General features: G+C 40.5%; 2 protein-coding genes across 9 annotated transcripts in view; one reads left to right on the top strand and one right to left on the bottom strand.

Moving 5' to 3' along the window:
- GART (phosphoribosylglycinamide formyltransferase, phosphoribosylglycinamide synthetase, phosphoribosylaminoimidazole synthetase) overlaps window positions 1-4,534 on the bottom strand; it is a 32,001-nt gene extending 27,467 nt beyond the window's left edge. Inside the window, exons 1-2 of one of the 4 annotated variants that reach the window (XM_073891094.1) lie at window positions 4,431-4,534; window positions 392-577 (exon numbers count right to left, since the gene is read on the bottom strand). In XM_073891094.1, the coding sequence (XP_073747195.1) occupies window positions 392-536 (145 nt within the window). In that variant the 5' untranslated portion in view covers window positions 537-577; window positions 4,431-4,534. Of the gene's footprint in view, window positions 1-391; window positions 578-2,994; window positions 3,121-4,430 lie in introns of those variants that run through there. The other 3 variants (XM_025871943.2, XM_025871952.2, XM_025871942.2) reach the window with 3 other exon arrangements.
- Window positions 4,035-22,174, top strand: part of SON (SON DNA and RNA binding protein) — a 32,595-nt gene continuing 14,455 nt past the window's right edge. For 3 of the 5 annotated variants that reach the window (XM_025871919.2, XM_025871920.2, XM_073891076.1), the window contains exons 1-6: window positions 4,035-4,181; window positions 7,213-7,379; window positions 9,296-15,190; window positions 17,018-17,178; window positions 19,100-19,246; window positions 19,425-19,613. In XM_025871919.2, coding sequence (XP_025727704.2) covers window positions 4,105-4,181; window positions 7,213-7,379; window positions 9,296-15,190; window positions 17,018-17,178; window positions 19,100-19,246; window positions 19,425-19,613 — 6,636 coding nt within the window. In that variant the 5' untranslated portion in view covers window positions 4,035-4,104. Of the gene's footprint in view, window positions 4,182-7,212; window positions 7,380-9,295; window positions 15,191-17,017; window positions 17,179-17,407; window positions 18,930-19,099; window positions 19,247-19,424; window positions 19,614-19,722; window positions 20,526-22,174 lie in introns of those variants that run through there. The other 2 variants (XM_025871930.2, XM_025871937.2) reach the window with 2 other exon arrangements.

Below are 22,174 nucleotides of genomic sequence, written 5' to 3'. Positions count from 1 at the left end.
ACTGATCATATTTTCACTTTTACCGGTGAAAGAGATAAAGGTTGAGGTCTACTATGGACTCAGAATTGCCAAAAGTTACATTTACTAGCACTGCTCAACTTTTCATTTCCAAAAATACACATCAAATTGCCTTTAACCTTAGGGACTTGTGACTTTTTCAATGGGTGTATTTTGTAAGGTTTAAAGTAATTTAAGATAAAGAAATGCCACGCTCTGAACAAGATACCTAAAATTTACAACATAAGGCAAGTATTCAAATTACCACATAAATTTTAAGGTTAAGAAAAACATTCAGATCTAAATAGCCATCGACCTTATAAAGAACAGATATAATTGACAGTTTATCATTTACAATTATTAACGATTACTCTCCACTTTAAAAGAGGATTACCAGTATTTGAAATCTTTTCCAAGCAGGCAGTGCCTGCATTTCCTGGGGCAACCAACACATGTTTGACATGATTAGACTGTGCAAGTTTCCAGGCCAGTGTGTGTTCCCTTCCTCCACTGCCAATTACAAGTACTTGGGCTGCCATTGCTCTGTCTGCAAAGCAGGAATTCAAAAGGAAAATAAAAGCTGCAGAAAGAAAGCCACAGTTGTTATTTCAGAATGCACATACTTTAGAAATCACAATTTCTAAATATTTAAATATAAATATTCCAAAGATTCATTTGTGAAAAATTAGGACTCATAATTTGAGACGACTATACTTCATAAGGATTAGGGAGGTAGGCCTGTATGTAATCTCTACACCCAGTGTGGGTCCTGAACTCACAACCCTGAGATCAAGAGTGACATCTCTACCAACAGAGCCAGCCAGGGGCCCCAAGGAAGGTATTTTAAAAATGAGGCAGACCTGCCTAGAGCTAGGTTAAGGAATGAGATGGTGACTTAACCTGATTTGCGGGGGAAAAAAAATCTCCTATGAATAATCATCCTTCTTTAGGCTTCACTTTTCCACTTTTAAAAAGATTTATAATCATCAAGCCTCAGTTAAACATGAATCCTAATATTGCAAATTTAGACCCCAAATTTAAAGTACCTGCTTTTAAGCCTTGTGATGCTATAAATAATAGACTTTAACGTTTTAAGTTGAAAGAAATATTTAAGACTGGGACCTGTAAAGGACCAGATAGTAAATATTTTCACCTTTGAGAGTCATACAATCTCTATAGTAACAAGTCAACTCTGCTGTGTCATAAAAGCAGCAATAGACAATATAGAAATGGATTAACATGGCAATGTCCAGTAAAACCTTACATAAATAGGCAGTGGGTGGTAGGTCATAGTTCGCCTATGTTCTGCTCTAAGCGATAAGAAGTTACCAGAAGCTTATAAAAAATATGCATGAGTGTGTTTCAATAAAACTTTATTTATGGACACTGTAATTTGAATATCTTATAATTTTCACTTGTCATAAAAATATCATTCTTCCTTTTTTCCAACCATTTAACAATGCAAAAATTGTTATTTGGTGCAGTGTACAAAAATAGGTGGCAGGGGGCCATAGTTTGCTGACTCCTGATTTAAGAAGTCAGTGTAGTATGTTAGAAAGTTGGTAGAGAAGGCAAAATCAAACTTGAACATGTCTCACTTTGGCTCTGGCATTTGATTCTTAGCAGAATGGATGCAACACTTAACTCAAGTGAGCAGTGTGACCTTGGCTAAACTCTTAAAATCTCTAATTCAATTTCTTTACATCTTGAAAGATGAAAATAGGAGAACTTGCCTTAGGCTACCTAAGGGTTAACTGAAATGACATCTTTTGGAAATGACATTTATAAACAGCTAATATAATTTGACACTCAGCAGTAAATGTTTTTATATTTTGTTACTTTTACATAAATTCATACATTAGGGACAAGAAGAAGTACTAACAGGAATGAAAAGCCAAAGGAATACTTTGTCACACTAATTTACTAATCTCTGGAAGGCATTTCATCATGTAGAAGGCAAACTGAAAACAGAAAACTGAAATCAGTAACTTCTTGCGTGATAACAGGATTATACTTAAATCTAAGTTGATAATACAAAAAACAATTTTTGAGCACTTACTTTGTGCCAGATGCTATTCTAAATACTTCTCACGAACTACTTCAGTTAATCTTAAGAATTTTGTGAGGCAGATGCTATAACCACCTCATTTTACAGAGAAGAAACTGAGGTCCAATCAGGTTAAATAACTTGCTGTAGGTCACATATCTAAGAGGAAGTAAAGCCTGAATTCCAATGTGTGCAACTGTGCTTTCAGATACTCTTAACAGATGAGATTATGATCACTGAAAACTTGAAGAAAAAAAAAATTGCTAACCTATTGTCTCAGAGAGGCCAAGGCTATTTTAACGGAAAAGACTTGCCATGTGTATTGAAATATCTGAAATAAGCAGGCTTATTTTCTGAAATCTAGGGAAAAAATACACTTAATTTGAATAGGAGAGGCACTGAAGGGAAACTGTCCTAGTTACTACCGTGGATCACAGAAATAGCGTTAGCCCTCAGTCTGAAGAAATCCACACCAGGAGTGGTTAGGAGGCCTGGCCTCCAAAGTGCTTTGGTTTGGATTGAGACTGTCCCTTACTGGCTGGGATACCCTGAGGAACTTAACCTTCGTGGGCCTCAGTCATCTAAATGGGTAACTAAAAACGAGAATAAGAGCCAGGTAAAGCCACTGCAAAGGACTTGGTGAATAATATAAAGCAAAAACCAATTACAAAAGTGTACTAAGTAGGCTACAGACTGAGTGCATAAAGAGAAAATATGCAATTCAGGCTTAGGACCTAAAAAAGGCATAAAGATACAAAAAGGCCCGACATTTTATAAGGCAGGGAAAGTGGAAGATCCAATGTAAACCTCAGTTAAAAGAAGTGAAAAGCACATGGCCAACCCCCACCCACGGCATTTAAAAACAAGACGAGAATTCCTACAGCCAAACCAGTTTCTACAGTTTCATCCAATTCCTGATATTAAATCCCCAAATCAAAGCATGAATGTACTTTACTTAAAACCGGAGAGGGCTTCTGCACCTGCACAGGGTGATTCGGCCGCTCGCACTTGGCACGTTCGTCGGCGCGCTCGCAGCCCGCGCGCCCGTCGCACGCCGGAAGTCGGCCCAGCGCAAACCGGCGCGCGCCTCTCCCCGCCCGCCCCGCCCCGCCCCACGGCCGGCTGCGCCACCCCATTGGTCGGCGCGCGGCCCGTGGTGTCCGCCGCGAGGTAGTCAAGTGTGATTGCCTTTGGCTCTTGTGCGCGGCCTCCGCTTGCTCCACAGTAAAGCTACTAGGACCTTGGGCGTTTATCACTGTAATATTAGGGGTCACATAACGTCTCTATTCCTCCTCAGGAGCCTTTAGAGCTCTGTGAAAGGGGAGGGCCAAAATGCTAAACCCACGATTAGCTAATTGTGTGTTGGTAGCGAGTCAGAGCTGACCAGCTACTGCGGAAAGTCTCCGACCCGCTTGGTATCCCGACGAGACTAGAATGCGCAGGCTTTGAACGGCACGCTGCCTAAAACCTCTGGCCTAGTGCTTAAAAAAAGGGTGGGGGGAAGCGATTATGGGGTGCCATGGGAAAAAGATGGGGGTAAAAACGTGTTCTTATTCACATCACTGTGGGGGCGGGCGCTGATTAATGCTTTCCCGGATGCATCTCCCTGCCAAAACACAACTTGGCGCCACCCAGAAACGGCGGAGGCCCCGTATCAAACCACGTAGCCCTTCTTGCTTCCTTTTGTCATGCTATGTAATCTTGAGCATTTAGTAAGCCTCTTAAGGCTCCCCAAACACTGTTGGGAGACTGACAACTTAAGCTGACACAGTCGTCTCAGAAGAGACCTCTGTAATGGCGCCTGCGTCAGTCACTAACATGGCGGACACAGTCGTGCGCGGCGCAAACGTCAGCACCTCTACCCCAGCCGCTCAGAAACAGCGGAGGAGAACTGGGCCGTGATCACTGATTGGCCCAGCGGCGGAGCGTGCCTGTCTGGACGCTCCCACAGAAGCCAATCAGGACGCCGAGAGACGGAATTGGCCGCTGCGCCTCCTCCCGAGGCATGCTGGGAGCCTGGAGGACTAGCGAGGAGGAGTTGAGAGAACGGAGCGGACGCCATGGCGACCAACATCGAGCAGATTTTTAGGTCTTTCGTGGTCAGTAAATTCCGGGAAATTCAACAGGAGCTTTCCAGGTAAACGCTTCCCAGACTCTTCTGCTCCCAAGGAACCGATAGGGCCCCGTGTAGCTCTCCACAGCACCTTTCTACAGAGACGCCGTCGTTCCTCGCTTTAGGCCCCGCTACAGCCCCGCCTGGGCCTGGGATCCATTTTCCGGGCCCTCCCCCCTCCCCCCATCCGCTCCCTCCCTTTCCAGCGAGGAACTTCGCTTTTTCCGAGGTAACCCCAGACTCTCTCTTCTAGAACCGAGTTAAGATGCTTACTCTTTTTTCCCGTTTGGTTATCTCTTCCCTTTTAGCTATTTGTAGGCCTGGTTGTGCACCAGAGACGGGCCTAGTTCCTTCCTCAGCTCCTCCTCCGCCGCCGCCGCGTTTCCCCTCCCCCCTCTCCGCCTCCGCGGATTTCGCCGGCCGGTGCCTATGACCGGAAAGGGTCTCTAACGGCCGTTTCTTGAGTAATCTTAAATCCGCTTTATTTTTGCACGCTTCGGACCATTTGGGGGGTCGGGATCCTTTAATTAGATTATTTGGGCCCTGGTGTTTTGTGGCTTCCACCAGGCAGCATTCTAATGGATTAGAAATTGTGAAGTTTAAGCTGCTAACAAATTAATGTTAGGTACTGTGACGAAATGTTTGAGGTGAGGATGGAAGGGGACTTTGAATCACTAGTAATTTTTCAATTTGGCAAGTAGATAGTAGGCTTTGTGTTTAGGTTTTTTTTTTTTTTTTTGTTATTCCCGCCCCAATTGACATGTATGACCAACACGCTACTTTTGCCGTTGCTCTTAGACTTTACGTAGTTTACCCTTCCTTGCTTCCACAAAATTTGAACAGGAAGAGATTTCCAAAGAGCTGTTTACCAAGAAAGGAAAATGGTGTTGGTCTCGTTTCGTGGTTGTCTTTGAGTATTTTTGCTTTATGTAACGTAAATATTTTTTTCGGGTTGTTTTTGCTAATTATATTTTAAAAGTTGAGAGTAAGAGCAATACGTGAATTCGAAAACGCAATTGTAAATTAAGCGCTGAAATTGACAGCGTTATTGGGGCAACGGTATATAATATCGGCAAAATTACTACTTTTGCAGGATATACTTAAGTAGGAAATATATCCGCTCACTTATTTCAAGGCTGTTTAAAATTTTGTTCTATGTTAGTGATTTTAGATGATGAGAAAAGTCCAGAGGTAAAGGAATATGATTTTTCTGCAACCTTTGATAGTTTCAAGCAGTTGTTTATTGTAATGTCTTTTATACCTTTAGAAATCAGTTTTTGTATTTGAAAAACAAGTGTTTTATTGTAAGAATTTTAGAAAAAATAAACGAGAAAGTTGAAAAGCCACCACATAATGTTTTTTATGTTCTTTCATTTTTTTCCTTGTGTGTACAGATGCACATACATATTTTGTGAAGTGTGATCTTGTTTTGTGTTGTTTTTTCACCTGATCATGAACAAGCTTGTCTTTTTCACATTCTCGGTTTTTAGGACTTTTTTTTAATGGCTTCATAGACTTCTGTTGTAGGAATGTATTGTTGGATATTTAGGTGGTTTGAAATTTTCATCCCTTTTCCGTAACATAAATATAGCTGTAAGATGATTATTTTAACAGGTTTTAAAGTTGTGCTTTTCTGAGTTTTAACATGCCCTGATAATGTGATCATGTATGTGTAAGTGCTTAGGAAGAGTGTAAAAGAGCTCTTTTAAAAAAAGAATATTAGATAAACTTATTAGAAGAGTATTTGGTTTGTTAACTAATATTTATACATTATTGGTCTAAAAACATTTTGGCTTATTTGTCATCTCAGTGAGCTGTATTTGCCACATTTTCCCATCTGTTTTTACATATATCAGTTTGGATAAGGAGGCTGATGTTTAAATAGTTAAGATACTTATTACATATATGTGGTGGTTAAGAGTAGGAGCTCTGGTTTTGAATACCAGCTTCATCTCATAATAGTTACGTGAAATTTAGTTAGGTTTTTTTCTGTGTCATTTTTCTCATTTGTAAAATCAGAATGATATTGCTAATCAAAGAGTTGTGTTAGGATTAAATGAGTTAAGAAATGTAAACCCAGTGACTCTAGTAGTAAATGTTAATTATTATGTGACTTGTGTTAGAAAATCAAGTGTTCCTAAATAACAGTTAACTACTGAAATTTTTTTTTATTCTTGACCATTGAGATTTTTATCAGGTAGTGGATCATAATTATTTGATGTGTTTTGTTAGCTAATTTTAATTAAATTGAATGTGTTGAAATTATTTTTCAAAACAATTTTATTTACTTACACAAAAATAGTAAAAATGACGAGGTAAATGACATGCCTCTCACGTCAAGATATCTGGTTCTGTTAATTGAAAACACATTAAACCATCTATGTTAATTTACTGTTATTGTAAATGTCATTTGTTTTCCATGAGTTTTTTTGAACAGAAAATAACAGGATTCTTGATCAGTGGGTAAAAATTGTGTAAATGTATTTTTCTTTTTAAACTTTATGGTATTTCAGTAACTTTGATCAGTCTAAACCTGATCAGAGGCTGCAATTTACCCTTTTTACTCAATGTGTCATTGGTAACCGTTCCTTGATACTGTTGATGTTGTGATCCATGCACAGGTGTGGTTTTATTGTGGTTGTAGTTTCTATCGTAATGTTAGAATGGTATATTGTACCATGTATGTTAGATGACATATCTTTCTTTGGATCTGTGATTGTGATCTTTATAGTTTTTCTCCCCTGAGGTAAATATGCAAGTAACCCACATCTAAATCAGTTTAAATTTCTGGGAATATTTTACTATTTTTTTTAAAACGCTTAGAAAGCTGTTTTAAGGATTTTTTTCTTTCATAGTTATGAAAATTAAGTGATTGTGTAAAAGTGAAAATGTACCAACTTTAAGTAGATAGGGTGAAGGAAGCACTGTTGAGTATCATCTGAAAGAAATACAAAGTGGTGAAATGTATGAACAATGTAAGATTATTCTAATCTGTTGAGTTATAAATATTGTGTGGTAAAAGTATTAATGAATTTTGATAACTTTTCTTGTCAAGTGGAAGGAGTGAAGGCCAGCTCAATGGTGAAACAAATACACCTAATGAAGGAAACCAGGCAGGTGATGCAGCTGCCTCTGCCAGGAACCTCCCAAATGAAGAAATAGTTCAGAAGATAGAGGAAGTACTTTCTGGGGTCTTAGATACAGAACTACGATATAAGCCAGGTAAGCTGGAGATAATCAGCTGTCTCAAAAACTTTAAGATTTTTAAATAATTAACAGTATTACTTTTTTACTACAGGGTATTTAAAAATGTTCACTAGTTCTAAAACTCAGTAAGTTTATGTGTTGAAGACTTTGTAAAGTCTTCTCTGAAAATACAGTTGTACCTGAAACATGAGTATTGATACTTGATTGCTTTGTTGGTGGATTATAACTTTATTTTACTCAGTTTTGTAGTGACTCTCTACCAGGATTTTGAATGTGGGTTTTCATGGAACAATTGTGTAAATGTCTGTTTTGGAAGATACAGGAGCCTGGACCAAATTTGTAATGATTTTAAAACCCTGGGAGGTTTTATTTTAAAGCCCAAGCTCAGAGATTGCCTTGTTTTTGCATCTATTCGTCTTAAAAGTGCAGGGAATGGAGAGAAATCATTGTTTTGATATTTAGTGTTTTGGGAATTAATTAAATAATTGATGCTTAGAAATGAAAGATTTATGATCAACCACAAAAATAACTATCTTCAGTTTTGGAAATGGGGTGGTATGGCTTTTCATTTTTTATTTGTATTATTTTTTATCTAGGATATGGTAAAAAAACATTTCAGTTATATTTAGATTTATGGCTGTAGCAGCTTTTTTTTGAATTCTAGCTTAGCTAACTAGCATTAGGTGCATAATAAATCAGAGAAAATAGTTTTGATTTGGAGTGGATCTTGTCATGTATTAATTCATTTTTCCCATAATTTTAGTGGCCTGGATTTCTGATGAGCTTTTCTGGGGTCACTAAAATTTATCTATTTTGATACTGGTATTATAGTTAGTCTAGTTGTCAAGTCGAAAAGCTATTTTTTTTTTCAGATATGCATTGTTCTTAAGTTAAATGTAAAGGGGTATAAGAATTTCTTTCCTGGGGCGCCTGGGTGGCTTAGTTGGTTAAGCGACTGCCTTCAGCTCAGGTCATGATCCTGGAGTCCAGGGATCGAGTCCCACATCGGGCTCCCTGCTCAGCAGGGAGTCTGCTTCTCCCTCTGACCCTCTTCCCTCTCGTGCTCTCTCTCTCTCATTCTCTCGCTTTCAAGTAAATAAATAAAATCTTTAAAAAAAAAAATTTCCTGAAGTGACGTATTTTTTAAGTGGAAACGTTAAGAAGATTATTTTAGTAATTTTAGAAGAGTGTTGAAGGAAAAGGTATTTTTATTAGAATGTAACATGGGTGTGATGAGATAAAATTCAAGATTCGTGTTGATGCTTTACATGAGTTGTTCAGCCCTTTGTGTACTATATAAAAGCAATCACTAGCGTTTGCTGAGGGCTTAGTATGTGCCAGGCATTGTTCAGTGTACTTTGTGTGTCTTTAACTCACTTTGTCCTCTAACTCTAGGAGACTCAGTGTCAGTAATTTCACCAAGTCCATTTTCCTAGTGAGTGGTAATTGATTCAGGATCCAGAAGCAGACCTGTCTGTTCCAGAGCCAGTGTTACTTCCTGTATAAATAGGGTTTATTAAATAGTCATAAAATGATTTAATGTGTATATTTTTATAGGAATTTTAACAATTAGTAATGGGAAATTTTCCTCTGTAAGTGTAGTTTGAAAGTAGTTTGCTGTAATTTGAGAGCTGGAGAAAATAGTTGTAAATAAGTTCAGTAAAACACATTTTAATGTGACTTTCAAGTTTCCGTGATAAACTGAGAACTTGTTTTTAACCCAGACTTTAGTTATAGAAAGAAATACGGGAAAAGTTTCAATCTTTAGGTAATTGGTTTGTAGAAAATAGTTCATTTGGTAACTTTATTTAACTTAACAAGAAACATTACACTATGGTGTCTTAACATGGAATGTAAATTTTGTTTATGTGATTTATTATCTAAGTTTACTTGGGCGAATGCTTGACAAAATTAATTTTCTTTAATTTCAGAACTGAAGGAGGTCTCCAGAAAAAGTAGATGTGTATCTGTACAAACAGATCCTACTGATGAAATTCCCACCAAAAAGTCAAAGAAGCATAAAAAGCACAAAAATAAAAAGAAGAAAAAGAAGAAAGAAAAGGAAAAAAAGTATAAAAGACAGCCAGAAGAATCTGAATCAAAGGCGAAATCACATCATGATGGGAACATAGATTTAGAATCGGATTCCTTTTTGAAGTTTGATTCTGAACCTTCAACGATGGCACTGGAGCATCCTGTAAGAGCGTTTGGCCTTTTTGAGACCAGTGAATCTCCTGAGGTTGTGTTAGAATCTCCTGTGGTATCAATGGAGATATCAGAGCCACACACTTTAGAAACTCTGAAGCCAGCTACAAAAACTGCAGAACTGTCCGTTGCATCAACATCAGTAATTTCAGTGCAGTCAGAGCAGTCTGTGGCAGTCATGCTGGAACCATCCATGACAAAGATTCTGGATTCCTTTACAACGGCACCAGTGCCTACTACATCAGTAGTGCTAAAGTCACCTGAGTCAGTTGTAACAATGTCAACGGAGTATCAGATGAAGCCTGTGCTGAAATCTTTGGAGACCACACCTCCAGAGCAATCAAAGATCATGTTAGAATTACCAGTAGCAAAAGGGCTAGAGCCATCAGAAACCCTTGTGGTATCGTCCGAGATACCTACTGAGGTACACCCTGAGCCAAGCACATCAACAACAATGGATTTTCCAGAGTCATCTGCAACTGAAGTGTTCAGATTGCCAGAGCAGCCTGTAGAAGTACCATCGGAGATTGCAGATTCATCCATGACAAGACCACAGGAGTTGCTGGAGCTGCCCAAGACCACAGCGTTGGAGCTGCCGGAGTCGTCGGTGGCCTCAGTGATGGAGTTGCCGGGGCCACCTGCGACCTCCAAGCCGGAGTTGCAGGGGCCCCCTGTGACTCCAGTGCTGGAGTTACCTGGGCCCTCTGCTACCCCATTGCCAGAGCTGCCAGGCCCCCTTTCTACCCCAGTGCCTGAGTTGCTAGGGCCCCCTGCGACGGCAGTGCCTGAGTTGCCGGGGCCCTCTGCGACATCAGTGCCACAGTTGTCGCAGGAATTGCCAGGGCTTCCAGCACCATCCGTGGGGTTGGAGCCACCACAGGAGGTACCAGAGCCACCTGTGATGGCACAGGAGTTGCCAGGGCTGCCTGCGGTGACAGCAGCAGTAGAGTTGCCAGGGCAGCCTGCGGTAACAGTAGCAATGGAGTTGACCGAACAACCTGTGACGACGTCAGAGTTGGAGCAGCCTATGGGGATGACAACGGTGGAACATCCTGGGCAGCCTGAGGTGACAACGGCAACCGGGTTGCTGGGGCAGCCTGAGGCAGCGATGGTGCTGGAGTTGCCAGGACAGCCAGTGGCAACGACAGCGCTGGAGTTGCCGGGGCAGCCTTCGGTGACTGGGGTGCCAGAGTTGCCAGGGCTGCCTTCGGCAACTAGGGCACTGGAGTTGTCAGGGCAGCCTGTGGCAACTGGGGCACTGGAGTTGCCTGGGCAGCTCATGGCAACTGGGGCACTGGAGTTCTCGGGGCAGTCTGGGGCAGCTGGAGCACTGGAGCTTTTGGGGCAGCCTCTGGCAACAGGGGTGCTGGAGTTGCCAGGGCAGCCTGGGGCACCAGAGTTGCCTGGGCAGCCTGTGGCAACTGTGGCGCTGGAGATCTCTGTTCAGTCTGTGGTGACAACGGAGCTGTCAACGATGACCGTGTCGCAGTCCCTGGAGGTGCCCTCGACGACAGCGCTGGAATCCTATAATACGGTAGCACAGGAGCTGCCTACTACATTAGTGGGGGAGACTTCTGTAACAGTAGGAGTGGATCCCTTGATGGCCCAGGAATCCCATATGTTAGCTTCTAACACCATGGAGACCCATATGTTAGCGTCCAACACCATGGACTCCCAAATGCTAGCGTCCAACACCATGGATTCCCAGATGCTAGCGTCCAACACCATGGATTCCCAGATGTTAGCCTCTAGCACCATGGACTCCCAGATGTTAGCAACTAGCTCCATGGACTCCCAGATGTTAGCAACCAGCTCCATGGACTCCCAGATGTTAGCAACCAGCTCCATGGACTCTCAGATGTTAGCAACCAGCTCCATGGACTCCCAGATGTTAGCAACCAGTTCCATGGACTCTCAGATGTTAGCAACCAGTTCCATGGACTCTCAGATGTTAGCAACCAGCTCCATGGACTCCCAGATGTTAGCAACCAGCACCATGGATTCCCAGATGTTAGCAACCAGCACCATGGATTCCCAGATGTTAGCTACTAGTTCTATGGATTCTCAGATGTTAGCATCAGGCACTATGGACTCTCAGATGTTAGCCTCCGGCACCATGGATGCTCAGATGTTGGCATCTGGTACCATGGATGCCCAGATGTTAGCATCTAGTACCCAAGATTCTGCTATGTTGGGTTCAAAATCTCCTGATCCTTACAGGTTAGCTCAGGATCCTTACAGGTTAGCTCAGGATCCCTATAGGTTAGGTCATGACCCTTACAGGTTAGGTCATGATGCCTACAGGTTAGGGCAAGACCCCTATAGATTAGGTCATGATCCCTACAGACTAACTCCTGATCCCTATAGGATGTCACCTAGACCCTATAGGATAGCACCCAGGTCTTACAGAATAGCCCCCAGGCCATACAGATTAGCACCAAGACCCCTGATGTTAGCATCTAGACGTTCTATGATGATGTCCTATGCTGCAGAACGTTCCATGATGTCATCTTATGAACGCTCTATGATGTCCTATGAGCGGTCTATGATGTCCCCTATGGCTGAGCGCTCTATGATGTCAGCCTATGAGCGCTCTATGATGTCAGCCTATGAGCGCTCTATGATGTCCCCTATGGCTGAGCGCTCTATGATGTCAGCTTATGAACGCTCTATGATGTCAGCTTACGAGCGCTCCATGATGTCCCCAATGGCTGACCGATCTATGATGTCCATGGGTGCCGACCGGTCTATGATGTCGTCCTACTCTGCTGCTGACCGGTCTATGATGTCATCGTACTCTGCAGCTGACCGATCTATGATGTCATCTTACACTGCTGATCGTTCAATGATGTCTATGGCAGCTGATTCTTACACCGATTCATATACTGATACATATACGGAGGCATATATGGTGCCACCTTTGCCTCCTGAAGAGCCTCCAACAATGCCACCATTGCCACCTGAGGAGCCACCAATGACACCACCATTGCCTCCTGAGGAACCACCAGAGGGTCCAGCATTACCTACTGAGCAGTCAGCATTAACAGCTGAAAACACTTGGCCTACTGAGGTGCCAGCATTACCTCCTGAAGAGTCTGTGTCGCTCTCTGAACCTTCTGTGAGTCAAAATGAGATTTCAGAGCCTTCGGCATTGTCTGCTAATTATTCGGTGTCAGCATCAGATCCTTTGGTGTTAGCATCAGAGGCTGCTGTGACTGTTCCAGAACCACCATTAGAGCCAGAGTCTTCGGTTACAACAACACCTGTAGAGTCTGCTGTAGTAGCAGAAGAACATCAAGTTGTTCCAGAGAGAGCAGTGACTTACATGGTATCTGAAACTCCCATAATGTCAGCTGAACCAACGGTATTACTGTCAGAGTCTTCAGTTATGTCTGAAACAGCAGAGACCTTTGATTCCATGAAAGCTTCAGGACATGTTGCCCCAGAGATGTCTCTGTCTCTCTTGGAGCCAGCTGCAACTAATCCAGAGCAATCACAGAGCACTCTAGAGCTGCCAGCCATGGCTGTTTCAGAGCTTCCAGCTGTGGCTGTCCCAGAGCCACCAACTGGGACTGTTCCAGAGCCCCCAGCTGTGGCAGTCCTGGAGACCCCAGCCATGGCTATTGCAGACCCAACAGCTGTGGCTGTCTCTGACTCAGTAGTTGTGGCTGTTCCAGACCCACCTGCTGAGGCTGTTCCTGAGACCCTGGCCTTGGCCGAGTCAGAGCATGTTACCACTCCTGTGCCAGTTGTTTCTACCCTGGAGCCTGCTGTGCCTGGCCTGGAACCAGCAGTGTCAGTTCTTCAACCTAATGCAGTTGTTTCAGAACCATCTATTTCTGTCCAAGAATCCACTGTGATAATTTCAGCGCCTGCTGTCACTGTCTCAGAGCAGACACAGGTAATACCAACTGAGATGGTTTTAGAGTCTACAACAATAATACTGGAGTCTAGTGTTACAAAAGGAGTGAATTTACTCTCTGGTGATCAAAATCTTGCTCCAGAGATTGGCATACAGGAGATTCCCATGAATTCAGATGAAGAGCCACATGCTGAAGGACACCTGAAGAACGACCCTTACGAAAGTGAACATGGTACAAATATAGACCTTAATATAAATAATCATTTAGTTGCTGAAGAGGTGGAACATAATACATTAGTGTCTGCTGCCAGCACTGGTGCTGTTGGTGAAATTGGTGAAGGGAATATTTTGTCCATCAATGAGACTAAACAATGCACAGTATTGGATACCTGCTCTAGTGTTAGTGAAGCTGATGGAGGAACTCTATCTTCTGCTGGTCCCCCTGCTCTTGAACCTGATGCAATGGGAACTAGTAAGGGTATTGAATTTGCCACAGCGTCTGCTCTCGGTTCAGTTAGTAATTACGATGTTGAAGTATCGTTAACTACTCAAGATACTGAACATGACATGATAATTTCCACTAGCCCTAGTGGTGGTAGTGAAGCTGACATAGAGGGACCTTTGCCTGCTAAAGACATTCATCTTGATTTAACATCTAATAACTTTATTAGTAAGGATGCAGAAGGACCATTATCTATAAAAGACTGTGACCAGACATTAGCAGTAGTTCTCAGTCCTAAAGAAAGTAGTGGAGAAGATAGAGAAGTACCTCTCCCTACTAAAGAGATACTATCTGATTCAGGATTTTCTGCCAATATTGATGATATTAATGAAGCAGATTTAGTGAGACCGTTACTTCCTAAGGACATGGAACGTCTTACAAGCCTTAGAGCTGGTATTGAAGGACCTTTACTTGCAAGTGAGGTTGAACGTGACAAATCTGCTGCCAGTCCAGTTGTAATCAGTATACCAGAAAGAGCTTCAGAGTCGTCTTCAGAGGAAAAAGATGATTATGAAATTTTTGTAAAAGTTAAGGACACACATGAGAAAAGCAAGAAAAACAAAAACCGAGACAAAGGTGAGAAAGAGAAGAAAAGAGACTCTTCATTAAGATCTCGAAGTAAGCGTTCCAAGTCTTCTGAACACAAATCACGCAAGCGTACCAGTGAATCTCGTTCTAGGGCAAGGAAGAGATCATCTAAGTCCAAGTCTCATCGCTCTCAAACACGTTCAAGGTCCCGTTCAAGACGCAGGAGGAGGAGCAGCAGGTCAAGGTCAAAGTCCAGAGGAAGGCGATCTGTATCAAAAGAGAAGCGTAAAAGATCTCCAAAGCACAGGTCGAAGTCCAGGGAAAGAAAAAGAAAAAGATCAAGTTCCAGGGATAACCGGAAAACAGTTAGAGCTCGCAGTCGCACCCCAAGTCGTCGGAGTCGGAGTCACACTCCAAGTCGTCGAAGAAGATCTAGATCTGTGGGGAGGAGGAGCTTTAGTATTTCCCCAAGCCGCCGCAGCCGCACCCCAAGCCGCCGCAGCCGCACCCCAAGCCGCCGCAGCCGCACCCCTAGCCGCCGGAGCCGCACCCCTAGCCGCCGGAGAAGATCAAGGTCTGTGGTAAGGAGACGAAGCTTTAGTATCTCACCAGTAAGATTAAGGAGATCACGAACACCCTTGAGAAGAAGGTTTAGCAGATCGCCCATCCGTCGTAAACGATCCAGGTCTTCTGAAAGAGGCAGATCACCTAAACGTCTGACAGATTTAAGTAAGTCTTTTTAAAATTTAATGGCACTGTAATAGAGAATGACTTAAGTAATTTTTTTCTGATCTTTAAGTCAAGTGGAATACTTTGGGTTATTGGTTTAGGATAAGTATTTCTGTCTTTAAGTTTCTGTAGTTGACTCCTGGGCAACATGGATTTGAACTGGATGGGTCTACTTATATGTGGATTTTTTTTTTTTTAAAGATTTTTATTTATTTATTTGAGAGAGAGAGAATGAGAGAGAGAGCACGAGAGAGAAGAGGGTCAGAGGGAGAAGCAGACTCCCTGCTGAGCAGGGAGCCCGATTCGGGACTCCAGGATCATGACCTGAGCGGAAGGCAGTTGCTTAACCAACTGAGCCACCCAGGCGCCTCATATGTGGATTTTTTTGATAAATAACATAGTGGTAGTATAAATGTATTTTCCTTATGGTTTAAAATTTTTTCTTTAACACAAAGCATGTAATACATATACAAAATAGGTGTTAATCCGCTGTTTATGTTATCAGTAGTTACCAGTAGACCATCAGTAGTTAAGTTTTTGGGTAGTCAAAAGTTATATGCAGTTTTCAACTACATAGGGGTCAGCCAGCACCTTTAACCCTTGTTGTTCAAGGGTCAGCGGTAATTAGATTTGCTTGTGTTTGAAAATTGTGTAGTGATAAGTACATTTATAATTAGAGTTAAAAAGACCTGTTTTGGAGTGTATTAGAACCAAGATGTTTTCATACTTGAAAGTTTTAATTTGCTTCAACTATCTTCCTTAACCAAAGATGGAAAGTACAAGTTTAGTTAACGACAAGGCTGGTATGTGCTTGATTGTTTTGGTGTATGTATTCCAATACAGAATCTTGCATATAAGCCTGAAATTAGTCTTTTTTTTAATAAGTTACATATTTGAAAATGGCAACACAGGGCTGTTAAATCTGTGTGACGATAATTCTGATTGTTATAATGGATAAAGAATGGAAGTGAGTGGGGAATTTTGCATGTAGGGAGTTATTTTTTAGCTGGGTGGCTGATACTAGCAAAACAAAGTTAAATTCCTTAAAATGATTTTTGTATTTTAATAATCTGCCTTTAAAAGTAAAATGCTCTAGTTCTTCTTGATTTAAGAACTGTGCAGGGATGATTAAAACTTGATGGATAGTGCATGACTACCTGCTGGATGATTTATAATTATCTTAGTAGATTGGACATTTCTAGGTCAGGGTTGTCTAAAGAAGGCTCTGATAGAACAATAAGGGAAAATGCATTCAGTTCAACAAAAGTTGAGTTCTTTTTTTATTCTTAGAATTACATCTTTGATTACAAGTCGGTAGAAGAGACATGGATAAAATGCATATATGTCTCTTATTAATAGTAATCTGCCAAAAAAAAATAGAATGTGATGATTACTATAAGTATTGGTATAGGTAAGGCACTTTGGGGAGCACATTGGAAAAATGTTAAATTCTGACTTAAGGCCTATTAGAAGAGTTGGCACTTGAACTTGGGCTTAAAGAGTGATTTAAAATGACAGATTAAAAGGAAAGTAATTTTAAGGGCATCATAATTTTGGAAAATAAAGAGGGCTCTGCCGTGTATGTGTGTGAGAGTATGTGGTAGAGTGATTGTTGTATAATTTAGCTATTTTGTATAGTATTTGAATGGGAAGCTAAATGTCAACTTACTAGGGTCATTTACTTAAAAACTCAGCCAAGGAATGATTTGATCACAGTTATATGTTAGGGCAGAAAATTGATGCCTTTAATTTTGTTACCATATAAGATTTTAGATAATACAAAGTGTTAAGCCTATAGGAAAATTGCTTATATTTTTCTTCTTCCAGATAAGGCTCAATTACTTGAAATAGCCAAAGCTAATGCAGCTGCCATGTGTGCTAAGGCTGGTGTTCCTTTACCGCCAAACCTAAAGCCTGCACCTCCACCTACAATAGAAGAGAAAGTTGCTAAAAAGTCAGGAGGAGCTACTATAGAAGAACTAACTGAGGTAAGCTAGACAAAATTTGTTTACATTCTTAAATGGATTATTTCAGTGATGTTGACTCTGGAGCGTGCCAAAACCCGAATTGTGGGCTGAACTGATAATGGCTGGCACCGAGTGGCCAAAACCCGAAATACAGACGTGGCAGCGGCAGAAGCTCTGTTTAGCAGGCCATTATCCGGGATGGCTAAGCTCCGCTAGCTAAAAGTTACTTCCCATTACTTTTGCTTTCCAGTTTTAGAAGCCAAACTGACTGAGGAGTGGGACGGTTCGTTTGAATGGAGGAGGTGTTGAGTGAGCAACACGCAGAAGCTCGCCTACAGTTTCGTTTCCATTCACGACGTGTTCACTGATCGCCACGAGTGTACTGCATATACGCAAAGACACAGACAATCTTCAGAAATGATCTTTTGCCACCGGAGCTTGGAAATTAATGAGAATAGCTGGCCATTGCCTGAAAGGAACTTCTTACGCATCAACATTTCGGGTTTTGGCTGTTTGGTACCAGCCATTGGTGATAATGGCCGGCCATTATCAGTTCTTCCTGCGGTTCGGGTTTTGGCAGTAACATATATTTTAAACACACTTATTTTTGTTTTTAAGAATTTGATCTTTTCAATTGAGGCTTTTTTGGCTTTGTTTTGTTAATATTATTATTTTTATTATTATTATTTTTTTGGGAGGACGCTGAAATATTGCTGCTAGGATCCAGAAATACCACACTGTTTCATATATTGAAACTTGTTATTGGCTAGCCTTATGCCAGCCTGCCACTGTCAATATATTCTGTTCCCCTTGGTTACAAGCTTGGTATATACTCTGTGTTTTTTTGGCCAACTGAGCTTTTTATCCTATTGTAATATTTTCAATTGATGATGGATGTGACAAATTCTGCTTGTATAGACAAGTCCACCCAAATTTATTCTGACCTTTTTATAAAGCCAGGTAATGGAGTCTATTTCTTAGCTTCTTAGGAAGGAATGGACTTTGCTTTATGTGTCAGACCTCATCAGTTAACACTCTCCATCATGCCTTATTTTTCATTCTTGAGTTTTGTTCCTTTAGAGACTCAACCTACAAAACATTTGTGGAGAGACAATTACCATCTAACCCAGTTGCAGAAGTTTAAAATTTTTTATTTTGCCGTGCATTTGGGGGGGGTTCATATAGTTTCTTAATCTGTTTTCTCACTTAGATTTATTGCAATATGAATTACAACTTTTTTAATTTAAGGACTTAGTGAAGGCTTCTATTTGCTTATCAAATCTAAGCTCCTTATCTAAAGCCTCGTGAACACTTAGTGTTTCCCTATGTTTTTAAGCCTCATTTTCAGCCCTCTTGTTCTTCCAATAAGTTTCTCACCTTTTTACCACCATCTAACTAGGATGACTCTGTTTTTCTTTTCCTGCCAATCCTTGTTCTTAACTATGAAAATCTGGCTTAGAACTCAAGGAATAGCCCTTGATTATCAAATTCTGCCTGATTCTGTTTTCTCTTAAGCTTTTGTTCTTTCAGCACTTATGTACTCAGTTTGTATTATATCAGTTTGCACTTGTTAATTGTGTTGCTCTGTAAAAGCGTTCCTCAGTTATTTCATGTGTATGTAATTCTGTTTCTTCAACTAGATTGTAAGCTCTTTGGGAGCAGGGACCACGTCTTCTATTTTTCTTTCTTTTTTTTTTTTTGTATTCCCTGGACAGTGCCCAGTACAGTGCTCTGCACATAGTAGGTGCTCAATAAATGTTGTTGACTGACCAGCTAGAGTGTGTTTAAATAATAGCTAATACTCTAAGTTACTTATCTACAACCTATTGTTAATCTGGTTTTATTTCTGAAAGTTGATTTTATGTGGTTTCGATTTTTTTAAAAAATTGCGTTTTATTCCATATAAAGTGTAAGATTTATTTTTTGTTTTTATTTTTTTAAGAAATGCAAACAGATCGCACAGAGTAAAGAAGATGATGATGTAATAGTGAATAAGCCTCATGTTTCGGACGAAGAGGAAGAAGAACCTCCTTTTTATCATCATCCCTTTAAACTCAGTGAACCCAAACCCATTTTTTTCAATCTGAATGTGAGTATTAGTGTTTATGGTTTGATGAAACAGCATAGGGACTATTTAAATAAAATTTAAATGGAATTTAGTGTTTTAATTTTTGGATTAAATACCATGAGAAATAATGAACAAAACTGTTTTCAGATTATGTTGAAAGTCTTTTGAGTTTTAATTAAAGAAATACATTATTTTTTAGATTGCTGCAGCAAAGCCAACTCCACCAAAAAGCCAGGTAACATTAACAAAAGAGTTTCCTGTGTCATCTGGATCTCAGCATCGAAAAAAAGAAGCAGATAGTGTTTATGGAGAATGGGTTCCTGTAGAGAAAAATGGTGAAGAAAACAAAGATGATGATAATGTTTTCAGCAGCAATTTGCCCTCTGAGGTAAGTTAAGAGGAATATTGTGTTTTTTGTTTTTTTGTTTTTTAATACCTGAATCTCCCATTTTATTGTTACTTTATATCTGATTTGGATTCTGTTTCACTCTTCTTAGGGCCGGGTTAAACGGCAGGGCCGGGTTAGACGACAGATGAAACAACCCGCAGCTTCTCATTTGACAGTAACTCGATGCAATTCACTTTGTGGAACCAAGCCACAAAGTGAAAAGCATCGAATTGCAGAGAACAGTGTTATCACATCCCTACCCAACATTGGGCCCTCCTTGCACTTATGGGAAGGTAGCCCAAGGTACAACTATTTAGCTTCCCGTTTTGCTTCAAGGCTCTATAGCTCTAGATTTTGGTGGTAGCAAATTTACTGGGTGGAGGGATTGAGCAGAGAGAGGCAGATCCTCAGGTTCAACACAAGAACTGAATTGGAAAAGGTCATTGTAGGCTAATGTGTGAGCATCTTGGATACATAGCCCATTGCCCTTAAATAATGGTTTCTCTGGGTTGTTTGTCAGATAGCCTTTAATTTTAATCATTTTCCCTTCCCTGTGCTACCTTGGCCCTTTGGAATTCTTGTGTTTAACCTAATGCTCAGCCTTGGTACTCCCGTTTCCCTTCTCCTTCCCCTCTTTGCTACTATTAAAAGTTGGAGAAGTGGAATTCACACCTTGAAATTTCCATGAGGCTATAGTTGTATCTTGTCAAAATGACGCAGTAATAATGCCAAGTGTCAAGACAACCCCATTAAAATGCTGCCTGATTAAATAATGTGCTGCTAAGTATAGTGCACATGAAAACAGCAAGACTGTATATATATGTAAATATATATATATATCTGTATCTTTGTATGTATCTCTGTATCTGTACCTTTGCTGTATCTTTTAATAAACAGTTTACTTTTATTTAACTTGTTGTGCAAAATCACGCTTGGGGGATCTGGGAGGGTGGAGAATTACTAGGGCGGGGGTGGGAGTTTTGAATGATACCATAGACTAGTTATCACCTCTTGCCCTTGGTTCCAAAGCTCAGACATCTGTCCAAGGACTGGACTAGATAATATGATGCCCTTACGATGTGGGACTTCGTCCCCACTTCTTTTCTTGCAGTTCTGGGATACGTGGGTCAGAGAGACCTGTTCTCTCCAACTCAGATTGCCTTCATTGGCCATATCATCTTAAACTAAACACCTCCATTATTACAAGTAAACAAATCCTGTTGTTTATAAAATCAGAAAGTGAACAGAACCCAAATCAGAAATCTTTTGATAGTATATTTTTTCCCCTGAGCTATTCACAGGTGACATTTTCACAGTGTTTTTTTTTTTGACCCGTGGCATTTTAAGAGAGAGCAAGTTCTGTATGATGAAGCCAGACATGATAATTAGCTAGTGCAACTTACAGTCCCCAGTGATGATTTATATTTACATGGGATTCAGCAGTTAAAGCAAGTTATACTACACCAGTGAGGAAGGGATAGTTGGTTTGGACATTATTTTAATAAAACCAATTGAGTAGCTCGGTTGCTAATCCCCAAATCAGGCTACCTGCACATCTCAAGAGGGAAGGGTTAACTGACATTTGCAAATGACTTAAATCTTGTAGTAGCTGAATATAGATCATGATAAGAGGGCCAAACAGACATACTTAGAAATTCTGATACATACGCTTTTAGTAATTTGCAGATTAAGCATTTAACAGAGTTGGGAAAGACATATGGAGATTATGTGAGAAAACATTTCCAGCTGAGAATATTGAAAAATTCCAAGGGATTACCCTGAGAAAATAAGTGATCATAACTATTTTAACCTTAGTTGAACATGGGAAAAGTGCTTAGTGAATCCTGATGAATGTTTCTTTTTGATTGAGACTTTATGTATATGTATTTATATATTTGAAGTTTAGTACTCTGCCATTTTCAGTCTTAACACTGACAGTGTGGTGCCTTAGTCTTGTCTGTCATCAAAAGCGGTTGTCAGATTTTAAAAGTTGGGGGGAATTATTCCAAAGAAATCCCGGGGGGAAAAGTTGGGTATTCGAATTTTGTATTAAGCAGTCTTTCATGAAAGCCGGAAAAAAAGTTCAGAGGGCTAAAGAAAAGCGGATTTCTCCTATGGGAGGGTATATACAAGTATTTGATATCAGAACTCTTTGAGCTAGTTTCGTAGAAGATCAGACTGAAAAAATATGTAGGTTAACTTTAAGCAGAAACAAATCCCAAAATTTTAGAAGAGGAAAAAGGGTAGGGTTTTGTTTTGCTTTTTAGGTCTCTGTACTTTTACCCAACAATAGTAGTAAACACCTTGAGGAAATGATCACTTATAAAATGTTTAGTTCTAGTTACTTAGCTGTATCTTGCAAATACATTTGTAAGATTATGTTCTATATACCGATGTTTGTGGAATACTATTGGTGACATTTTATGGGAGCATTGACCCTTTTGATTCCCTGTGAGGGGTTGAAATGAAGGCTTTTATAGAGTAAAAGGAAAGTTCTTTCAAATGGTCACTGTTTTAATAGTATTTTTTTTTAACTTCCCAAATCTTTTTCATTTTAATAA

This window comes from Callorhinus ursinus, unplaced genomic scaffold, assembly GCF_003265705.2.
Source record: "Callorhinus ursinus isolate GAN/ISIS: 27379988/994484 unplaced genomic scaffold, GSC_fseal_2.0 scaffold1, whole genome shotgun sequence".
Classification (NCBI taxonomy): domain Eukaryota; kingdom Metazoa; phylum Chordata; class Mammalia; order Carnivora; family Otariidae; genus Callorhinus; species Callorhinus ursinus.
Note: the sequence above shows the minus strand (reverse complement) of the source record. Positions and strands in the feature narration are given on the sequence as shown.